The following is a 21574-nucleotide window of genomic DNA, read 5'->3' as shown; positions in this document are numbered from 1 at the left end:
TGTAAAAAAGTGAATCTGCAGAACATACACTGTGTTGCTTATTAAGAGGAAAAAAAGGTGAGTCTACAGTTCTATATTATATTGAAGGTGGGGTTGGCACGATATACTGCAAATTTACAATTAGAAACACTGTTATATTGGTTTTCCAATTGGATTTCAGTTTCTTCTTTGCAAATACAGCTTATTAGGACACTGGCAAAGATGATCATACTGTCCAGTGCCCTCTGACAACAAATAACAGTTGTACCAACTGCCAAAGCTTCAATAAAACCTTTTTATTATCGTTCCAACCCTGGATGGGAGTTAACAGCAGCTTGCAGATTCTGCAGAGGAAAATGCAAGTTACTGTTGTTCTTGCATTCTTCTTTTGTTGCATATCAGTCATGCATTTTTATGTCTGCAGCCCAAGCATCCAAATTAAGAACACTGTGCACACACGCACACACACACACACTCAAACATAAACACACCAGCTTACACATCAGACAAAAATATTTTTATTTAACTAATTTCTAACTTTTTTGTAATCGATCTGTGTCTAGTATCTATTAGAGTTGGTTATTAAAGATAAGTAGTTGATAATTTGTTCATTATGTTATTTGGTGTTATTCTGCCAAGTGTCTTGTTGACAAATAGAATGTAAATTAACACATTATGTTGATGATACTATGAAAATAAATAAGCAAAATACATTTTGTGTCAAATTCACTGTTTTGCTTGTGATGCTCTCCGACAACCTTGGAAAATAGGACACACACAGACACAGGCACGTGGACCAACACTCATTACATTCAGTGATCATTTTTGTCATTTTCTAAATAAAATAACCTTCAGTACAAAAGCAAGATGTAGTATAATGATATTATGATTCACGTTTTTATAAAGGCTACTCTTATAGCTATTAAAAGATTATTCTTTAAAATGTGCAGTTGCTGTAAACAAGGTTGCATTTAGTCTGTTATCCTGCCTTTTGTTCACAATAAATAACATAAATAATAACTTGACTGATCAACATTTTCATTTTCTTTTTCAATGCAATAAAAAGGTTTTATTATCTTTATATCTTATCTTAAAACTAATGAATTATTTAATGTCAGTTTGATTTGGACATGTGAACTAGCATATCTATGTTTAGTCTACTAACAACCGAAGACCTTAATAGTATTATAATAATAACAACCATACACTTAATAATATTTTTGATAAGTATCTGTAGCAGATGCAAGTAAACAGTAAAGGTGTATTTTCCCAAGTCAATGCTGTGTACACACTGTGCTGGTTCAGAGCTGGGGCAGATGGGATTTTACTAAAAACAATATAAAGTAATTGCTTTATAGTAGTGTGATGTTACACGAGTGCATTCAGCAGAGCTTTCCATCTGTTTTCACAAATGAACCTTCTCAAAATATTGATGATATTGCACATTTGTCTTATGGGGAACTAAATCAAATTTAAAGTTACATAGGCTACTTAAAATGTTGTTTCCCATTTCCAACAACAAGATTTGTTTCCAAACTATGATTCTGTCAAGGACTATTATTCAACTTTAACAACAAATAACTAAAGATTATGTCTTTTGTAGAGTGAATAGCTGTGGAAACATGACTTGCTAAAAAGAAAGGGATTGTGACCATGATACTGTAAATGATTAGCCAGGTGGTGAAGCATCAGGAAGGATGATCTTATGTGTGAGAAAGCAACCTTCTGTAAATTTAAAATAATAAAGTCTGGTCTATGGGTGGACAGTAAACAGGTCAAACAACATTGCAAAGTCTCCTCTGTCAAAGCTGCCAAAAAGGACATTTCTATTTTGAGTACAAATGCTTCAATTCAATATTTTAATTTTACAAGGACATTCTTTTACCAAAAACGTAAATTGTTACACTAAACATCTCTGATAGGATCTACTGGAACGAGGAAAGACTATGTATCAATGGGTGAAATGCCTCTTTACTTTGTGAGTTATTGTGTCTCAGAGTTTATGTGCTGACTGTAGTGGTGTGTGTGTGTGTGTGTGTGTGTGTGTGTGTGTGTGTGTGTGTGTGTGTGTGTGTGTCTGGGATGGTACAGGGCCAGCATGATGATAGGTGGCATCAGAATGAGGTGAACAATGAGAAATGAGTAAGAGTTAGAATGAGTTAGATGAATCTGGGTTAGCCTTTCCCTTCACTCCTATTGTTTAAGCACAAACACACACAAGTGTCAAAGGCACAGGATGTAGTGAAGCACAAATAAACTCCACAGAGAGAAAGACACACACAGACCCACAGACACACACACACGCTTTAAAACACAACACTGCACTCACATACAGAAATACATATGTAGACACACACACTTGACCTGTACAGAAATAATCACGCACATCCAAACCAATACACAAACACACAACAGAGCAATATCCCTGCTGGCAGATAACGTTCATACAATGTTAACAGTGAGTCTGTCATCAAACATAGGCAAAACATTTTTCTTCTACATTTACATACATGGTAACTTATGTTGAAGTGAACAATATAGACTACTTTTATTACACATTAACCTTTTTTTTTTCTAAGTTCGACAAAAAAGGTGTTAAAATTAAACACACCCAAAATGTTCCACTGACATTTATAAAAAATTGGGACTAATTTAAAGTTAGTTATTTTGCCCATGAATGAAAGACATGCTGTCACAGCAACATTGTAGCTTGAACATTATGTGCTACACAGCTGATCACGTGTTACAGTGTTGTATTCAAAACACCATTTATTTTACAAGAAAAAAAGTTTGCTTGTTAATATAGCATTTAAAACAACACCCACTGAACAGAGAAAACATTTTACAGAGTGAAAATCTCGTACATTGAAAGCATGCCATGCACATAAAGATGTAATCAAAAACATACTCTCTATTCATTCACACATTCAAGTAACTGCACAGATAAAAACCATCTTGCACAGACGAGAGTAAATATGTATTTTAAGATCATTTCATGTTAAGTATCAAGCCTACTTTATCTTGCAAGGCACTTCTTGTGTAAAACAAGACAAAATATATACACACAAATAAATTCCTTGCAAGACACTTCCTTGACTTCCTTTGAAATGTATTTATATTCAGTGAAGCCCAGGTTTGAGACACACACACACAAACTTGCACACACACACACACACACACAAATTCTTATACCGTAACAGCAAAGCATGCAGCGTGCACATGCACCAACTGTAGTACACACACAGAGCTGGACTTAGAGAGGAGGAGAGGGCCCCCCGCTCGACTGAACGAGGGAGGAGCGCGGGAAAATAAGATGACAAGAGAAGAGGAGGCCCAGAGGTCAACATGAGGTCATATGAGGTCAGAGGTCGGACAGGAAGAGCTGTGAGGAAGAAGAGCGGGAGAAGGGAGGAGGAAGGAGGAGCAGGGCAGCTGGGCAGCAGATATGACATGTCACAGGTTCAGAGAAAGACTGAAAGTAGGACAGAGAGAGCCCTGAGCTAAAGACACATTTTCAGAATTGCCAGAACATTGCAGTTACGCAGCAATGTCTGCTGTCTGTCCAGCATAATGGGACAGGTGAAATCTGTCTTATTCTCAGGGACAGAAAGAGAAAAGCAGTCAAAGAGAAAGAGGGAAGAATAGAAACAAGGTATGAAGGCCCAGATCATACTTTCATCTGTGTACTTGTGCCATCTTTGACTGGAGTAGCCATCCCAGATCCACACATACATACATACATACATACCTACATACAGTACATGCATGTACCGTATGCACACACACATGCACACACGTATGTGTGCATACTCTCACACAGTCACACTTTCACCCACATGTAATCTTAACAATCCCAAAGATACATTTTTAAAATCCTGCCAGTAGGTGTTTCCCTCGTTTCTCATATTAAGTGAGAAGAATAAGAACCATCATGTTTAGGGCTCAAATATGAGGTGTGAAAAACTGAACTAAAAAAAAAAAAAAAAGGCTTGTGCCCCAGTGAGGAAAGCACAGAGGCGGTGTTGATGCATGCTGCAAAAGGCTGGGTTCATGGAGGGAGAATGACCCCATCCTCAGACCTCAAAAACATCATTTGAGATTCATCATCGCCATCATCATCATGTACATATGCATCAGACCACCATGCAGCCCGAGTTCACTTCAACTTACCCCTTCTGAAAAACGGGGGTCTAATAACTCGTGGCTTGTGCACTAGGCGCGATGGCCTTGTGTCCGTGATCTCTTGTGGAGCAACAGAGAAAACGTAAAATGGCTGTTACCCACACTCAAGAGAGGCAGGGAGGTTTTCAGAGGTGGAAAGTGAATTAAGAACAGCTCACATTCTTGAGCTGCAGAATTTAGTCTCAGATTTTAAGCACTGTTGAATATATCACCAAAAATATCTTAAATATGCATTTATGATTATGATATGCCTTATGATTAAGCTGCTAATTATTATTATTAACTGAAACATTTTTTTTATTGCAGAAACTAATCCTTTTGTATCATGTGGATGACCATTTCCTGTAAATTCCAATATGTTCTGAGTTTATATCTCTGCAAATGGAACCCAGTGCACTAAATACTGCAATTGAGATCTGAAGTATTTAAGTCTATGATTAACTTTGGTTCCATACTCTTCTGGAGCAAGAAAAACCTGCTGACTTTCCATTTCTGATAATTACAGATCATCAGGGGACAGGTTTCAAACAGTTAGATTAACATCACCTTTTCCATGAATAATAAATATCTGTTACATATTTATTACACATTGTATTCACCCTCAAAACGTAATTAACAATCAAAACCTTTGGCTTTTGTGTCTCACATTTGAATGGGGAAGATTCTCCGTAATACTTTATTTACAGGTAATTCAAAAGCCATTTCATTTGAAACTAGATAACTACAACATATTGCTTTGCTTTTAATAATTTTCTGTCTTCTATTTGATCACATCTGGTTAATGTAATGTTTGTGTGCCTTACCATTGATGGCACTGGGAGACAGCAGTGTGGAATCACGGTCACTGGGCCGACAGGCACCCTCTTCCAAAGAACCGGGTGCTGGCTGTGGAGCTGGACCCTCCAGAGAAGTTACAATGTCTGCACGATCAATGTTCCTCAGAGCAGTGTACAGGCTTTCCACTGAGAGGAAAATGCATCGATGGTGGGTGTAGAGATAGAGAGACAGAAAGCATAAGAGGGTGAACACAAAGGAGAAAAACAGAGAGGAAATCAGTTAGGGAGCCTGTCTGTGGATACAGGAAACGGCACAGAAACAAATACACTGTAGAGATTCTGAAAAATAACTGTGCACTGACAGAGATGACATCTGTGACAAAGCAGATTTTATGCACCTGTAAATAAATACTACAGTATCTGGGTAGAACTCATATACTCTAGAGTTAGACTTACTTTTAGCCCTTTTGCCCTCTCTGCTGGCCCACAAGTTGAGCAAGGCAGAACTCTGGTCAAGCAGCGAGTTGGGATTTTCCACACGGATTCTGTTGATATCGTCCACTCCAAACTGAAGCTCTCTTGCCAACTCTGGCAGGACAGACAAATAGATAAGTAGATACAAACAAAAACAGATACGGTAGATCATATTTCAAGTCACTAACCTGCCCAGCTCAACCCGAGCTGCTCAGCTATGATATTGATTTTGATCTCAGTCCTCTCCATGGCATTGACTGTGGCTAAAGAGAACAAAGACCCATTTTAGAGACACATAATACAGCATACAAAACCTGTATTGATAGGAAAAATATGTGTACCTCTACTGAACTGAGGAGGTTATAACTGTAACTGTAACTGTTTTAGTATTAGATTTTTTTTATTTCCCTTCTTGCTTTCAGTGCATCTTCAGTCTCCTAAAATACTTGATAGAGTCTTGAGTTACTAGTAAAATTGTTAATAGCAATACCTACCTTGACAAAGTTTTGCTCTGTTGAAGGCAGTAAGCAAAACCCACAACACTGTTTCTGTCCATAAAATACTCAGGGTTAATACACTGTAGGGCAGGGGAGGTTAGAATCCGGGGTTCATTCAGGTTCTTGTCCCACCAATGAAAGTAGCATTCAGTAACTATTACAGAGGGACCGAGGTGCAATTATAGCAGTGCTGTGTCCTTGATAGACAGAAAAGGCCTTTCTCCTTCACCCACCTCCCTCCATCAGCAACATTTAAAACCAATCATGGCCATCTTGACTTTTGGTTCATTTACCACAGGCCAGTATAAGGGCTCCTCTGTCTAGCTCCACTGCGAGATCCTGCCCATTCCCAATACTGAGTAAAGTGCTAATGCTAACAGCAACTGCTGCCATGCCATTGGAAATCACAGTGGAGACACCAGCGCCATGCAAAACTAATCACAGAAGTCATTCATCGGTTGTCATAGTGATCAGGACACTGAGGAAATACAATGGTAATTTGCCATGTGCCATGGAGCAATTTTGGGTCTCTCCTGGGTCTGCTGTTCATATTTTGGTCGCACAATCAAGAAGATTTCCTCTTAGTGCACTGCAAAGAACTCTGGGGCATACTGTAGGGCAGTGCATTGCATCCAAGGTTCAAACTTTGTGCCATGCGTGCACCAGAGAAAGGTAAGGGAAAATACAGAGAGCAGAGTGGGAAGCAGAGGGTTGTGGGTAAAAGGGACAGTGCAACATTCAGTGCCCGTCTTCACTGTGTTTATATTTCAGGAGATGGTTGAGGGTCAAGCAGTGAAGGACTCACCCACACTCGGCTCGTTCAGTGCGCTGTAACGTTCTCTCAGGGCGAGAGGGGTTAAAGTTCTCCGGCGCTCCTCACTTCCAACAACCTAAACAAAGTAAACCAACTCAATTACACCATAAATACAGTATAATTATTGTTTCACTAATAAGATATTTTTAACAGTTTAACACCCATTGTTCGTTTCATGGATAGCTAGGATGATGCAAAGCTTTGACAGACTGCTGGTGTAAGGAGAATTTACATGGATTTACAGTATGAATTAGTACACTGGACTTTCACCCATCTGATTATTATGAGTTTTTTTTTTTTAAATCCCCAGTAGTCTATGTGTTTTCGTTTAGGGAAACAGTCAGAATAAGTGTTGAATAAGTTTTGTGTGCAACAACTAAAACTGACTTAAAAGATTACATCATCATTAAACAATATTATATACTTCAAATGTGCTACGCAGTAGTGACATTGACAATGTTGTTCAGTGAGTTTGTCACAAATTTGTCTTATAAAGCACATTAAAGGTGCAGTGAAATTAAAGAACAAATGATTGTCCTTGTGCTGAGCATGTCCTTACCTTCACACATGGTGGCATGGTTATGTTAAGATTACACAGTACATGCTGTGTGTCCTCGTACTTGGTGCATTTACGCAGAAAGGATAAGAACCCAGTGGCATCCTTGTTACTGTCTCTGACCTGACATAGAGAGAAGACAGATGGACAGAGGAAAGAGAGAATATGGAGAGAGATGACAGAAGAAAAAATAGAATCCATGTAGAAGAAAAGTAGTGAAAGAAAGTTAAGGATTAGAGACAGAATGCATGAGAAAAGAGGACAATGAAGCAGAGCAAAAGAGAGGAGAAGGTGGAAGAAAAACAGACCAACACAGGTATTAGATCACTTCATAATGTCCCGACCATGTAGCGCAGTAACATGGGACGAGAAGCAGTGGGAAACAGGGATGAAGCAGTCCACAGGCAGGCGAGAGGGAGAGATTTACCTGCACATTTTACCTGGACGCCTGTCAGACCAGACAGTTATAGAGTCACCGTGAGAGAGAGGGAAAGAGAGACAGTGAGACAGACACATACAGACAGGCAAGGCCGCAAGATAGGAAGGCAGGCAAAGAAAGTGTGGGAGTCACAGGACATGCAAACAATTACCCAAGGGTAGACAGGAAAGTTGTTTGTTCCTTGGCTACACCATAATAAGAAAATATTTATTAAGCTATACGTATAGCTGATTTGTAGTAGCTGTGTTTAATGATGATGGACACTTATGAACAGAAAGATATCGACAAACAGACAGAATGCTAAATAGAACAATGACAAATTACATAAATATTATCACAGGACAGAAAAGGCACATACGGACAAACACACAGTATGAAAATATTCCCATTATTAAGAGAAGGAACTAGAAAAAAAAAAGAAAAAAGTAACATATGTGGGTAACTGTAACCAGAGACACATATTCATGTAAACTGATACAGAATAAAATAAATGAAAGGACTATTTAATGAATGAAATGACCACTATTTATATGTATATACAGGGTCTCAAATACAAGACTCAAATTCCTGCCTTATCTCAATTTGAATTTTTTTTAAAGGTTCATTTAAGTTTCTTGGTGTGATTTTTGAGGTTGTTGAGTGAGGGCAGAGAAAACACGGCACTTTACCGTTCACTGAAGTTTTACATGCTAATGGTGACATAAACTGAGAAGACGTGACAGTGAGAAGCAAACACCAATAACACCACATAAACAGGTTGGCTGCGCGATCAGCAGGTAGGTGCTCGGGACGGAAACTGACTAGATGGTGAAAGGAACCTTACCACACTGAATCCAACAACCGAACGAACATAACCACAATAAGTAACGAGTGATAAAAAAGCAGGCGTATGAACAATCAGGTAGAGCCAGACCTTGACAGAGACAGGTAGTCTGTTATCTCGGAAGGCTTGGAAGCTGAAGCTTCGAGGCTGCTGGGTGGCCTTTCTGATGGGCACCAGGTTCCCGGAGCACTCCAGATGCAACGGCATGCCCTCCATCAGCTGTGAAAATAGAAACAAAATGTTAAGATGAAACTGAAGACTACGAGAATATGAGAAGGCCTAAAGCCTTGCAAAATAACAAAGTGTAGGGGAATGTCTAAAGACTATCTTCCGTTTCTTTTGCCCATATCCTAACCTCAATGTCTCTACTGCGAGCAACTTCTGTGAAGTTCTCGTGCAGCTCCAACGTTTTGTCCATCTTGTCATCTGTCATGCAGTAACAGCGCAAGCGTCCCTCACGTGCTTCATTCATCTTGGCAAAAATAACAAATCTGGCCATATATGGAACGGCCATTAACTCCCGGTACAGTAAGTTTGCAAAAGTCACTGCCTCTGCGGTGCGTGGACAGTCTGCTAGCCAGAATCTGGATAAAGTACAAGAAGAGAATGGAGAAGGTAAGAGCCAGGTAGAAACTTGATTAATGTGCAGAGGAAGAGAGGGAAGGAAGGAAAGCTGACTGGTAATAATTGTGTCTTGTAAATGTGTGGACGTTCTGCTGAGGGGCTCACCTTGCTGAAACATTGGTGGTAAAGTTGGCACAGTTATGGGCGTACATCAGCTTGGTGGTTCCAGTGATGTCTTCCCACTGAGCTGGTGCTGTTCCACCTGAGACACAACAACCACACTGTCATTCACGCCCTGATAAACAAGGTAACACATCCCCATACTGTATATACACACTCCTGCAGTACCTGTTAGTAAAAATAAAACAGTAGAAAAAAGTCATTACAGACTTCTATATTTGATCATCTCCAACATGGATCCTACCAATGACACTGCAGAGGAGGCGCAAGCTGGTGGTGTCACCCTCCCCAGCATCCCGAGGACTCTCCCTCCAGGATGGTGGCAATGGGATGCATAATCCAATTGGACGGTGGAATTTGCGCCTGCGTGGTTCAATGGTAACCACTGGGCTGAAGGTTGCCTGGTTACCAAGCTGCCGAGTCAGCAGTTCATCAGGAATTGGCTGCGCCTGAGGTGGACATAGTGAGCGAAAACGAAATTGAGAAGGGAGATGCCAAAAAGACAGCATAAAGGATTAGGAGTAGAACAGAAAGCTGGGTGAACAGATATGTGAAGGATGGACTCAAGCAGATAACAAAATATTAAAGCTGACGTAAGTATAGGTGATCCAAAAGCATAATAAATAAGCAAAAATAGAAGTAATAGAAATGAACTGAGGTCTGAACAGTAGAATAACACAGCATGTGCAAGAGACTTGAACATCAAACTCACAGCCATACTCACACATGCAACCAATTCATATTTCACACCTGACCCAACTCAGATCAGTGCATCAGCTCAGTCAGTGTGGCTCACAACTTAAATCAGGGAACTGAAGGGTGATGAATGGCTGGATAAAAGGAAAACATAAAAAGAGCAGCATAAGGCAAAGCAAAACTTGGATTTGTGCAATTTCCTTAAATAACATCAGTGCTGTGACAAATCAGTGCTTTGATAGACAATGTAAAAAAATGTACACTGAAGTGACCAGAAACAGCTGAAATGCAGAATCCATCATAATCCTTCTGTCATGGAAAACAAAGCCAAGCAGAGGTGATGTGTGAAACAAGATCATCAGCATTAGTGTTGAGCCGTGTGTTTCCCGTGTGTGTCTGCAGATTTCTGGACGAGTGACACACACATACGCTAAAAGCGTCTGTTCTGCTGGACAGACACCACGTGTTGCAAATGATGACTTAGAAACAGAGCAGTGTTGCAAGGCAGGCTGAGGCTCAGGAGAAGTCACATAGTTCGCAGTAACACTGTATTATATTGTATAACTTTAGACTGTAGTATTTTGAATGCCTTGTTAACATGTGAAGTTGTATAAAATAACCTGTATCTAATAGGATCCATTTGCTGCTTGTCCTATATGCAACAATTTCCACAGCAATTCATGAACTTCCATCAAACATTCACAATAATACAAGAATAAAACATCTGTCAGCAGTCAGAACACAACTTGTACACCTTCAGGCTCATTTGTCAAACCGACAAAACATCAACTCCAAGATGCAAATTCTGTCAAATCTCAACTCAAACTGACTGAATGCAGCACAAACACGTTAGCACAGACGAATGACTCACAGATGGAGAGTCAGCCATTTTATAATTCAAACACCTGTACTCAGTTATTTTGAAAAAGCACCAGATAGTCTCTGTTGCACAGACAAAATAGCATGAATCACCCCTCTCCTCTGTTTTCTTAATTTGTCCACCTTTTCACCTCTCTCATTTTTATCCTTCTTCTTCTTCTGTGTATGTATTTTTGCCCAGATTTCAGCTCCACTTCTTACCTGAAGTCCTAGTCTCACTCTCTTGGTGACGGCTGTCTCGGGAAAAATGGCCTCGACTTGGGGCACTAGCTTACTGGTCAGCCGGCCGCCCTCTGGACCAATCAAATCACTCTCCTGCTGTATGCGGGAGACCACAGCGAAGTAGAGGGGAAAGTCAGTGGAGATAATGCGACGTATTCTCTTCTTCTCCAGCTCTTCTTGACTCTCCAGATCTACAGATGGTGAGATGTAAAGAGGAGTAATGAAAAACATAGAGAAAGCAGAAACAGAAGGAGGTTTTGTATTTTCTCTCCGTGCTCGTGCTCTGTGAATCCAGGGTCATACATCAAGATAAACACTGACTTAAGACTGCAGTTGTACAGGTGTCACGGACAGTCATCATCACACTGACCTTCATCCATGCCATTCAGAATAGTTTCAAGCACTTCGTCACCGTAGCGATTGCGATGTTCCTTCCAGACTGAGCCATTTTCACTGCGGAGGACCACGAGCTCTCGGTCCCCTCGGCCCAGTGAGGCAAAGTGGGGGATTTCGACTATTACTGGCCTGTGGAAGAAAGAGCAAGCTGCATTTTGATACCTGGCTTAGTTCTGTTAAACAAACATTTTATTTATGAAATAAATACATTTGTATTTCTTGCTGATAAATTTTAGTAACGTAAAAATAGAATTGACAGCATCTCCATGACGTGCAGATATATGTGGCCACTAGATGGCGCAATAATTGAGAAGAAGTTTTAAAATCAAACTAGATATTAAACAGTTTTATCATTTTATTTCATACATCCAATCATAAGTCATTGTTACTAATTTATCAACTACTGCTTGTGAACACTTGGCATAGTTTCTCATACATAAATAATTTTTTAAAGATCTTTAATACATTTTAAATCTATTTGATACATTTTTAAATTTAATTAAAATACTAATACTAATATAAAAAACAAAGTTGACTCACCCAAGGAACTGCATACTGGATGGCCCTAGGGAAATGATACGACTAGCAAGCCCCTCTCCCTCTACCAGTGGTGGAGGTGTGGTCAGTTTCTGAGGTTTGACCAGGCGGCAGGTGATGCGTGTCGGTGCGGCACAGGTTCGAGGAGGAATGATAACCCGCAGGCCGTGGTGTCTGCTGCCTCGCATGGAGCCTCCTCGAGCATCCACCATGAAACTCACCAGAAAGCTGAGAGTCACACAGTGATTGAATGATTCAACTATAACTATTGTTGTTCTATAACATTACTTAGTATTAATCATCTTAATTCTTGATATAAATTACTTTTTTTTCTGTAGTTCATTCAGTCTGTGTATGTTCTATGCAGTAAATTGTGAGTCATTTATAACTGACAGACAATTTCACTTTGTTCGTGCTTCTTATTGGATTTATTCAATATGGCAATGGAAGACAGGCCACCTGGAAATACAACAGTTACATCAAAATATATTTAAAAACAGTCTCATTCACGTGTGTGTGTTTCTGGTCTCTTCTCAAGATTTTCCATTCTACATTTACCACCCTCACTTTATATTCTCCTTTGTAAATGCTGAATCATTGTACTGTGCATAAATCATGACTGAGCAGCTAGGGGATGCAGTGAATAGCACTGCAGGATGATTTGATGTTCTGGGTTTGAACGGCGACTTATAGAGGTGAACAATGGTCTGGTGACAGGTTAGTGGGGTACTGAACCTACCATAGGATAAGTAATTACAGCTAGTGGCTAAATAGATAAACTTTAGCTGAGCAGAAATAAGAAATTTACTTTATACAGCTTGTTGACTTGTTGTACTAATTAAATAGTTGTGTAATGCCTGTAATGTCACTGAGTGTACTAAGTCTGACAAGCACTGTCAATGAATAACATCAATTAACATAAATAAAATTACAAAAGTAAGAATTAACATGCAGTGTAATGTTTTTTTAGCTGACCCTGTGTGAATAGGGCTGGCCACAGGGCTGACATTGTCTGAAGTCTCTGTAGCCGGGCTGCTCGGGATAAGAGAGTCTTCATCATACTCCTTAGGCAGTGGGACAGGGGTGTGCTGATGTCAGAGAGGGAGAAAAAGCCAGACAGTGAAAAACTTAGAGGCAGTGAAATAAAAAAATGATGCAGATAAAAGAAGGAAAGAATAAAAGTAAAATAATAGTAAAGACAGGCAGAGAAAATCAGAGAGAAATGAAAGTGAAAATACAGCAATGAGAGAGAAAAGATCGACAAGAACAGACAAAAAGTAAACTAGAATAAGGAGACAAAAGAAGACAGAGAGACAATCGGAAACTAAAAGAAATAAAAATAAAGAAACACATGCTTACAAAATGTAATGCCCACTTTCAGCTACCTACCTGATCCAACATGACTGTCTCTGGGGACACACAGGGGATCCTGGGAATGGCAGGAGAATATGGCCTGTGGAGGAAAAATAAAAAACAATGGGTAAGTTACCATTCATCAATATATACCTACAATATATTATTGCCCCACATAAGCATACAAATCAGGTCTGCTGCCTCATGCAGATGATGATCAGCCAGTCCATGCTAGACTGGTGACTTACGTGGTACCCATGCCACCTTCAAAGTCTCTAAGGGTTTTCTTAGGAGAGAGGAAGTCATCGTCTTGGTCCTTGAAGTCATCAAGCTTCAAGTAGCGTGCTCCATCCATCCCCAGCAACTCGTCACCTGTGGGCAAAATACAGAGGTCAGAGAAGTGGAAGAGGAGCAAAGAAGAAAGAACGAAGACTAGCAGAGAAAAGGTTTGAAGAGAGCACATAATGATTTAGGAGAGAAGAGGACGAGACCAGGGGAATACAGGGCAAAATGATGTTAATCTTAACTCTCAATTTCTTCCACTCTCTCGCAAAGTGTATATTTCTTAAATGAAGTTAACTAATTAAAATTTCCCAAATGCATCTGGACAATTTTTATATGTCACAGTATCTTGAACTTTGGTTAAACCTCTCCACTTGAATGTCATTGGCTAAATTCTCCTCAGGTGGAAGTGGTAATCTTTACACCATATCCCTTCCCATCCCCTCACCTTCATGACACCACAGAAAAAAATGGCCACAAAGCAGTTTCAAATATATTTAGTCCAAGCAATGGAGTTAAACCAGCAACAACCAGAGCCAATGGAAACCAAAGGAAAGAAAGAAGAGGACTGGTCAGACAGTGAGTATTAACACAGTTTAGACACTGTATGGACGGCAAACTGCAAGGCACCTGGTGACAGCTTTTTTAGTGAGCATGCCCATTAAAGATGAAATCACATGTGGTGATGGTTGTTTCTGTGTAGGAGAAAACACCTCAATTATTAAGGAGGAATGATATCGAAATCATAACAATATTAAACTATAAATCACTTCACAACAAAACAGAGTTGTTAACAGACAATCAAACATCAATTAGTACAAGCTGTACAGGTGGACAAAGAAAATGTTAAAGAATTAAAAAGCGATACAATTAAACACGTACAAACAGAACAAAAGATTAAAAATGGACTTTGCATGTAAAAATGCTTTTTAAATTGTATTTTTTTTTTAATTGCACTGATTTGATTTGATTTGATTTGATTTGCGCAAAGATGCATACAGAGCAACTGTGTGTGTTGTTTGCAGGATAGCGTCACAGCTGGGGAACAGCATGTGTGTAATTAGCTCATTGATCAATTAGGCTGTAACAAGCAGGAGTAAGAGCAATGCTGAATTGGAAGAGAACCTTTTTTTCTTATTTAAATGTAGAAATACAGGAGTTCTGTCAGTAATGAGCCCACGAACAGATGTGTATTGAACGCTGGTAAAAGGAAAACGTGACTACATGCTGATGAAAAACAAACATTTTTTTAATAAAGCTCTGAGCAAGAGGGAGAGGAAGGGAGAGTAAAAATAGAGGAGACAAAGATAGAGTAAGACAAACAGTGCTGGACTTGAGAGCACACTCAGAGGAACTGATCAGGAAGACAATTAGTGACACACAGAGAAAACGTGAAAGTGCAATTGCAATGAAGGCACATGTTCACCGCACCGGATAAGTTAGAGATACAGACACAATCCTACCTAAGGTTAGCTGGGCAACTCCTACAAAACAAACGGAAAAGGGTGTTATAAACAGTCTTATGCAGTATATATTTAAAATGATGGTGCTCTATAGTGTCAGTTTACGTCTTCTTCAACAAAAACAGTGACCTGAAAATGAATGATCAAAGCTCAACATGATGTGTTAACCCCAGTGACATCAGCCTACCTTCATCCTCTGAAACATCCAAAATTTCATCTACGGTCTCAGGGAAACTCATCCGATGTTTCTCTGTAGTGATCTGTGCAGCAGGAGGTTGTAAGAGAGGGGTACAGCAGAGATAGAGGAAGGAGGGAGATAGAGAAGTAAGTGAGGAGAAGAAATGGAAAGTGATGAACTGTTTTGCAAACACATGAGGGTGCTGAGGCTGATGATTGAACATTTTAGTCATGGTGTGTCAGGGCTACTTTTTGCATATTGGTGGAACCATGTGAACCATACTTGATGTGTTGCTTACCGCAGACACAGACTCCTCAGTAACCAGCTTCAGCACATCAATGACAGAGATATAACCGAGTCGCTTAGCAATGCCCAAAGGAGACGTCCCATTCTATACGAAGTAAGGTGAGAAACAGTGGAAAATATTACTTTTTCATCTTAATTTGCTACATAGAGGGCTGCATAGCTGCATGGTGGTTGAAGCCCATGTTGTACATGACATTAAAACCACCAGATAAATACAAATGAATGACAATTAAATAAATTGAAATAGATGTACATACGGTAAATCATAACACTATACCTATACTAACACTATACAGGAAAAACTAAGAAGTCTACAGAATTTGCAACAAAAGCAAGCATTTCATATGAAAAGTAGGATATGGGTTATTGTTCACCAAATACAATTTCAACATTCATACAGTTCTAACAGATTTAATCAGTTGATTTCTTTGTGTAGAACTGGCAATGTGTTATTTAAGCCAAACATCTTAGATCTATGCAAAAATTACACATTACAAAGAAGTTATGAAATTTTGGCACACCTGTCTGATCTTAACACCACTCATATGTGCAATATAAGATGCACCTTTTGAACACTTACAAATTGTCTTATGTCTAGTAGAAATAAACTAAAACGACAGGACATGTTTATGTTTCCCCAGAGAAATCAGTGTGCAGGATTGTTGAGAGGATTGTTATAAGATATTCCTAAAAGTGTCTCACTGAAGTAATCTCATTGGGCTGGGCTCCGTGTTTTAACAACAGCGTGACAATATCAGTATGGCCTTGCTGAGCTGCCTGGTGCAGAGGGGTGTAGCCCATCTGTAAAAAAAGACAACAGACACATAGGAAGTCATTAGGTCCACATGCAGAGCAGAATTTAGTTTTAGATGATACAAGAGTGGCAGAGATAGGTTACCCTTGTCTTGCTGTTCACATGAGCCTGCTGCTGCAGAAGGAACTTCACCATCTTGATGTTGCCATAGTGACAGGCCACATGAAGTGGTGTGTAGCCCATCTGAGATGAGAAGAGAGAGACCACTGGCTGTTGTTCAGTGACTTCACCAACACTTCACAGGAGGCATCTTTTGTCGTGTGCATACCAAATTGTATAAGGCTGCACATTTTGTCTCAAAAATATTTAATAGTTTTTACATAAATGTTTTTATTATATTTGTTTTATCAAGAAAAGTGATGTATCAACTTGTAAGGAACTTTTCCAATTACTGCTGGACTGAATCTGATCCTTACTGCTCTGCAGAACGTTTAGGATTAAAAATTATGACAAGCTTCCATCAGCAAAGTGAAATAAGCAGCTAACTGAGCATGACTTCTGAACTACTCTAACCTAAGAATACTTATTATGTCTTATTCTGTGTGTCAGTGGAGCCAGGGTATCTTACTCGTGAAGCAGCATAAACAGAAGCTCCCTGTTTGACCAATGTGTCAGCGATGCCTACATGTCCCTCCTGAGCTACAAGATGCAGAGGGGTCAGTCCATTCTAAATGACAGAAAGAAATGACCAAAGATGAATATCTTCTTTAAACGCTAAAACAAATTTAAAGATGATAAAAAGATGAAGAGCTTTGTCAATAATATTTCAATCACCAGGACTGATGCATTTTGATCCATTATAATGATATACCTTGTTTCCTAGATTTACGTTGGCCTGTTTGGAGATGAGCAGAGCCACCATGTCGGGTCGTCCCTCCTGTGATGCCAGGTGTAGGGGCGTAATGCCTTGGAGCGACTCAGAATTGGGTGATGCCCCATTCTGCAGCAGACAACTGGCCACCTCCATCTGGTTCTGCTTGGCCGCTATGTGCAGGGGAGTGTAGCCGTTCTGTAGAGAGAAACAAGGACAATCCAGACACAGACAATAGCATGCATTGCCTCTCTCAACACTGTTCACATTTAATTTTAGATAAAAACTCAAATGCAGTGGTGAGAGAGTATTTGTTCACAGGACAGAAATTATCATTAATTAGTGTATGTATCACACGCTAATGTGACCTGCTTTGGTATGTATGTCAGTGATGGGTTGGCATGCTGTGCTGGCCTGCCTGTGTGTGCCTCCGTGCACACACATATGTGATCATCTTACTCGGGCAGTGCTGTGTGCAGATCCTCCCTTGCTGACCAGGAGTTTAACAACATCCAGGTTGTTGTGATGGACGGCCACATGAAGGGGTGTCAGACCATTCTGTTAAACACACACATGTACACATATATAAACCCACAAACACACCCACACAAACATACACAAAACACACAGAGACATGTATATATGAAACACAAACCATGATAATCAGCCAGTGTCCCAAAATCATCTCTATGAATTCAAGTTTCCAGGCTGAATAGCTTGTAAAAAGTGCTTTATTGTTTGTGCGTCCTTCGAGGTCCTGAACTACCAGGAGCACAGATTGTCTCACCTTTCCAGCTGCATTCGGGTTGGCTCCTCTCTCCAGAAGAAGTTCTGCCACGTCCACCTTTCCATATTTAGAGGCCACGTGAAGAGGTGTGAAGCCTTTCTACTCAAAAAAACAAAAAACATTTAAATTAAAATCCTATAGAGACATACCATGGTATTTTGACAAACTATACTACAAAGAAACCGTATTAATCAGAATAAGAAGAATAGGAAAAAAACAAAACAGAAGACAACCTATACTAGTCAGTACAGTACCACTACAATGGCTTCTACTTCACCTTTGTCATCTTGATTTGCTGTGCTCCAGCATCCAACAGGATTCGAATGGTTTGGACATGCCCTTCACGTGCAGAAATGTGTAAGGGTGTGTGCCCTGCAGTTGTAGCCGAGTCTGGGTTGGCCTTATGCTCAAGCAGCAGCTTAACAAGCTCCTTGTGGCCCATTCGAGCTGCACAGTGTAGGGGTGTCTGGTCATCCTGCACACAGACAAAAAGGAAAATAAGACCACTTTACAGAAAAACTAAAATCATTAAGCAGCAATTACATTACTAGACAGCTACCTAACCCAACCTGAGACTGATGTAAACAAAGGTTATATCACAAGCAGCAATGCCCTCCCTGAAAATACTAAATGGCAGCAACAAACACAAACACAGAAACTCAAAGTTTGGTTATGGATATAACAATAAAGTTAAGATGTCATGACTCATACCTTAGCCTTGGCATCCACTTGCGCCGTGTTCTGCAGCAGGAACTGAGCAACTTCACAGTGTCCTGCTCTGGAGGCCATGTGGAGGGGCGTTTCCACTTTCTGGTGTAAATAAACATTGACAATTAGTCAGTCTACTAATATTAAAGTATGTCACTTGTATGTATACAGGTACATTTACAATGTACTGTACATGTGTATGTAATACATACACATGGTTGCTGAACAGCATGTCCTGTAAAGTAATGTTAAGACAGGGGTCTATTCTTACTCATAAAGAAAGTTACCACTTATTAATATCAAGGCTCACAGTCTCATCAGTCACAAATAATTAATGTTCATTTAGCAATATCATTTTAAACTCTCTATGCTCTCTGGCTAATTGCTGAATTTATGAACTGCAAAATTAATCTTCTCATGTAATTAATTATTAAACAAAGCATAGCAGAGTTCACTCTTTCTTAAAAATGTGAACACATACTGAGAGCACCTGCAACACATTTAAACCTGAGAAAAGAAAATACGGATTCACTCATAAGAGTTGATGTTGAAACGTTAATTATGCTGTAAGAAAGTAAAAGAATGAAAAGGGTTCCTCACCACATTGGAAGCATTAGGTGAAGCTCCCCTTTGGAGCAGGTTCTTCACTATGTTCAGATGGCCCATGAATGCTGCTACATGGAGAGGAGTGAGACCCGACTGCACACAGACACAGACACACAGACACACACACACACACACACACACACACACACACACACACAAAAAGACAGAAAAGATCTTCAGGGCTCAATATCAATGCATGTAAAGTGACACTCTTGTTCATCAGCTAAATCTGACTGACATGAGTGGACTGATTTCACTGTTGGCTCCAGTGTTTTGGCCTGCAGATATTCTCCCGTCAGACAGCCAGTTGTAGAACTTTAACAAAGATGACACTGACATCTGACAGGGGACACAGGAACTAGAAAATGTAGCACTGTTCTTGTAATTTTTAAACCAGAACCCACAATATGTATGTCCTATTATTATTTGACTTACAGTGATTAAACAAACAAAATGCTTAAAACAAATGACAGCCACTTGGGTATAAAACTGGGAGCGGATGTTTTCTCATTTTCAGTCTCTGTCCCTCATGGTCATGTCATCTCACCTCTGTGACAGCTTCCAAGGAGGCCGAGTGCTTAAGCAGCAGGTCCATGGACCGCATGTGGTTCTTCTTGCAGGCGATATGGAGGGGTGTGAAGCCATTCTGGAGACACAAATAGTTCACAACTAGTCTTCACGTGTACAATACAGAAGCCTTTGGCTAAAGACTGATCAGGTAAAGGATCATTTTCAGTTTGACACTAAATATTGTGACTATAACAGATCAGTAGTTTGTATAATTGTACTCCACGGACTATAAAAGTCATCAAATTCATACTTTAAAAGCATCACAGTGAGCACCAAAAACTTTGAACTCTTGAAATATCAATCACTCACTAGAGCACGTGCATTGGCTTTTGCCCCCTTGTCCAGTAGGACTTTGGCCATGCGATGGTGACCGCAGTGGGCTGCTACATGAAGAGGGGTTAAATGATCGAGCGTTATATCATCAATCTCAGCATTGTACTGGAGTAGCTGCCTGACACAGTCCATGTGATCCCCCTGAGCTGCCATGTGGATGGGAGACAGACCATTCTGTGGGAGATAAAGAATAGTTCACAGGAAGAAGAGGTATAGTCCTGTTTTGTATGATGCTGTACAATTTGTACTGTACCACAAAGTCAATACGTTTCAGTTTCTGATGTTCAGGAAATCAGAGTATGAGTCATTAGAGGTTATACATTCAACACATTGTGCTAAAATTACTTGCCTATAATGCAATGGGCAAGGTATCTTGTCACAGTTAAATCTGCTGAGTATGCACATTCATCTTTGAGGCTCAAATGTAAGTTTCTAGTAAGCTTGTTTGGACAGTGTGTTCATATATGGGTGGACTTGGGAACATTAATTATATAACATTAAGATTATTTCAAAAGACTCGATAGTTTAAAAAAACATTACTAGAAACAGTGCTGATCAAGGCTAACTGCACTATGCCCCTGTTTATAACAGATCGAAAACAACCACAGTGATTGCAGTGTTTTGTTAATTCATCCACCTTGGTTTTAGCCTGGATGGGAGCACCGTGTTCCAGCAGGATCTCAATAATTCGAACGTGACCATTCCTGGCTGCACAGTGGAGAGGAGTTAGCTCATCCTGCAAGGAGATTATTTAAGAAAGAGAAATGACCAGCACAAGTCATTTATTGTTGCAACACAAGAAACCCAAGTCAGGATATCAGGAGGAGGACTAGATATTTGGAAGGTAAAGTGTGACAAGCTGGCATACTTTACCTTAGTTTTAGCATCGATCTGTGCCCCTCTGTCCAGCAATAGTCTCACCATCATCACATTGCCCCTCCTGGAGGCTATATGAAGGGGTGTGATGCCATTCTAGAGAACAACCAAAACAGTACAACATATGCTGCGTCAAGTTTACGGCTTCAGAAAAATATGAACAGAATATAATATAATGTATAATAGAAGATGAACAATTAAAACAAGAAAATGTGTAGGACAAATGTAACAACTAAGACTCCTGTATTCTTGATTATATTATTCTTCTCCCCACATACAACGTTTGAACAGCATTCAATATTTCTATAAGCAGCCTTTTTTTGAGCTGTCATGTGAGAAAAACTGACCTTGGGTGTGAAGTTTACATTGGCTCCCCTGTTCAGCAGCAGCTGGGCTACGCTCATATTCTCATAGTGGGCTGCAATATGGAGAGGTGTAAAACCGGTCTGCAGAGAAAGAGACACAATGGGAGC

At 39.9% G+C, this 21574-nt stretch overlaps 1 protein-coding gene across 8 annotated transcripts in view; it reads right to left on the bottom strand.

The window, feature by feature from the left end:
* ank1b (ankyrin 1, erythrocytic b) overlaps positions 1-21574 on the bottom strand; it is a 75470-nt gene that overhangs the window by 6422 nt on the left and 47474 nt on the right. For 7 of the 8 annotated variants that reach the window (XM_026339922.1, XM_026339923.1, XM_026339925.1 and 4 more), the window contains exons 7-38: positions 21449-21547; positions 21099-21197; positions 20863-20961; positions 20202-20399; positions 19870-19968; positions 19317-19415; positions 18720-18818; positions 18286-18483; positions 18009-18107; positions 17681-17779; positions 17222-17419; positions 16979-17077; positions 16495-16593; positions 16299-16397; positions 15589-15681; positions 15300-15372; positions 15113-15133; positions 13616-13739; positions 13404-13467; positions 12990-13102; positions 12018-12242; positions 11452-11606; positions 11061-11272; positions 9529-9733; positions 9270-9366; positions 8896-9124; positions 8631-8759; positions 7282-7401; positions 6714-6798; positions 5600-5674; positions 5394-5525; positions 4965-5123 (exon numbers count right to left, since the gene is read on the bottom strand). In XM_026339922.1, the coding sequence (XP_026195707.1) occupies positions 4965-5123; positions 5394-5525; positions 5600-5674; positions 6714-6798; positions 7282-7401; positions 8631-8759; positions 8896-9124; positions 9270-9366; positions 9529-9733; positions 11061-11272; positions 11452-11606; positions 12018-12242; positions 12990-13102; positions 13404-13467; positions 13616-13739; positions 15113-15133; positions 15300-15372; positions 15589-15681; positions 16299-16397; positions 16495-16593; positions 16979-17077; positions 17222-17419; positions 17681-17779; positions 18009-18107; positions 18286-18483; positions 18720-18818; positions 19317-19415; positions 19870-19968; positions 20202-20399; positions 20863-20961; positions 21099-21197; positions 21449-21547 (3994 nt within the window). The remainder of the gene's footprint in view (positions 1-4964; positions 5124-5393; positions 5526-5599; positions 5675-6713; positions 6799-7281; positions 7402-8630; positions 8760-8895; positions 9125-9269; positions 9367-9528; positions 9734-11060; positions 11273-11451; positions 11607-12017; positions 12243-12989; positions 13103-13403; positions 13468-13615; positions 13740-15112; positions 15134-15299; positions 15373-15588; positions 15682-16298; positions 16398-16494; positions 16594-16978; positions 17078-17221; positions 17420-17680; positions 17780-18008; positions 18108-18285; positions 18484-18719; positions 18819-19316; positions 19416-19869; positions 19969-20201; positions 20400-20862; positions 20962-21098; positions 21198-21448; positions 21548-21574) is intronic. The other variant, XM_026339924.1, reaches the window with a different exon arrangement.

This window comes from Anabas testudineus, chromosome 22 (genome assembly GCF_900324465.2).
Source record: "Anabas testudineus chromosome 22, fAnaTes1.2, whole genome shotgun sequence".
Classification (NCBI taxonomy): Eukaryota; Metazoa; Chordata; class Actinopteri; order Anabantiformes; family Anabantidae; genus Anabas; species Anabas testudineus.
This window is presented reverse-complemented; position numbering and strand designations above follow the sequence as displayed.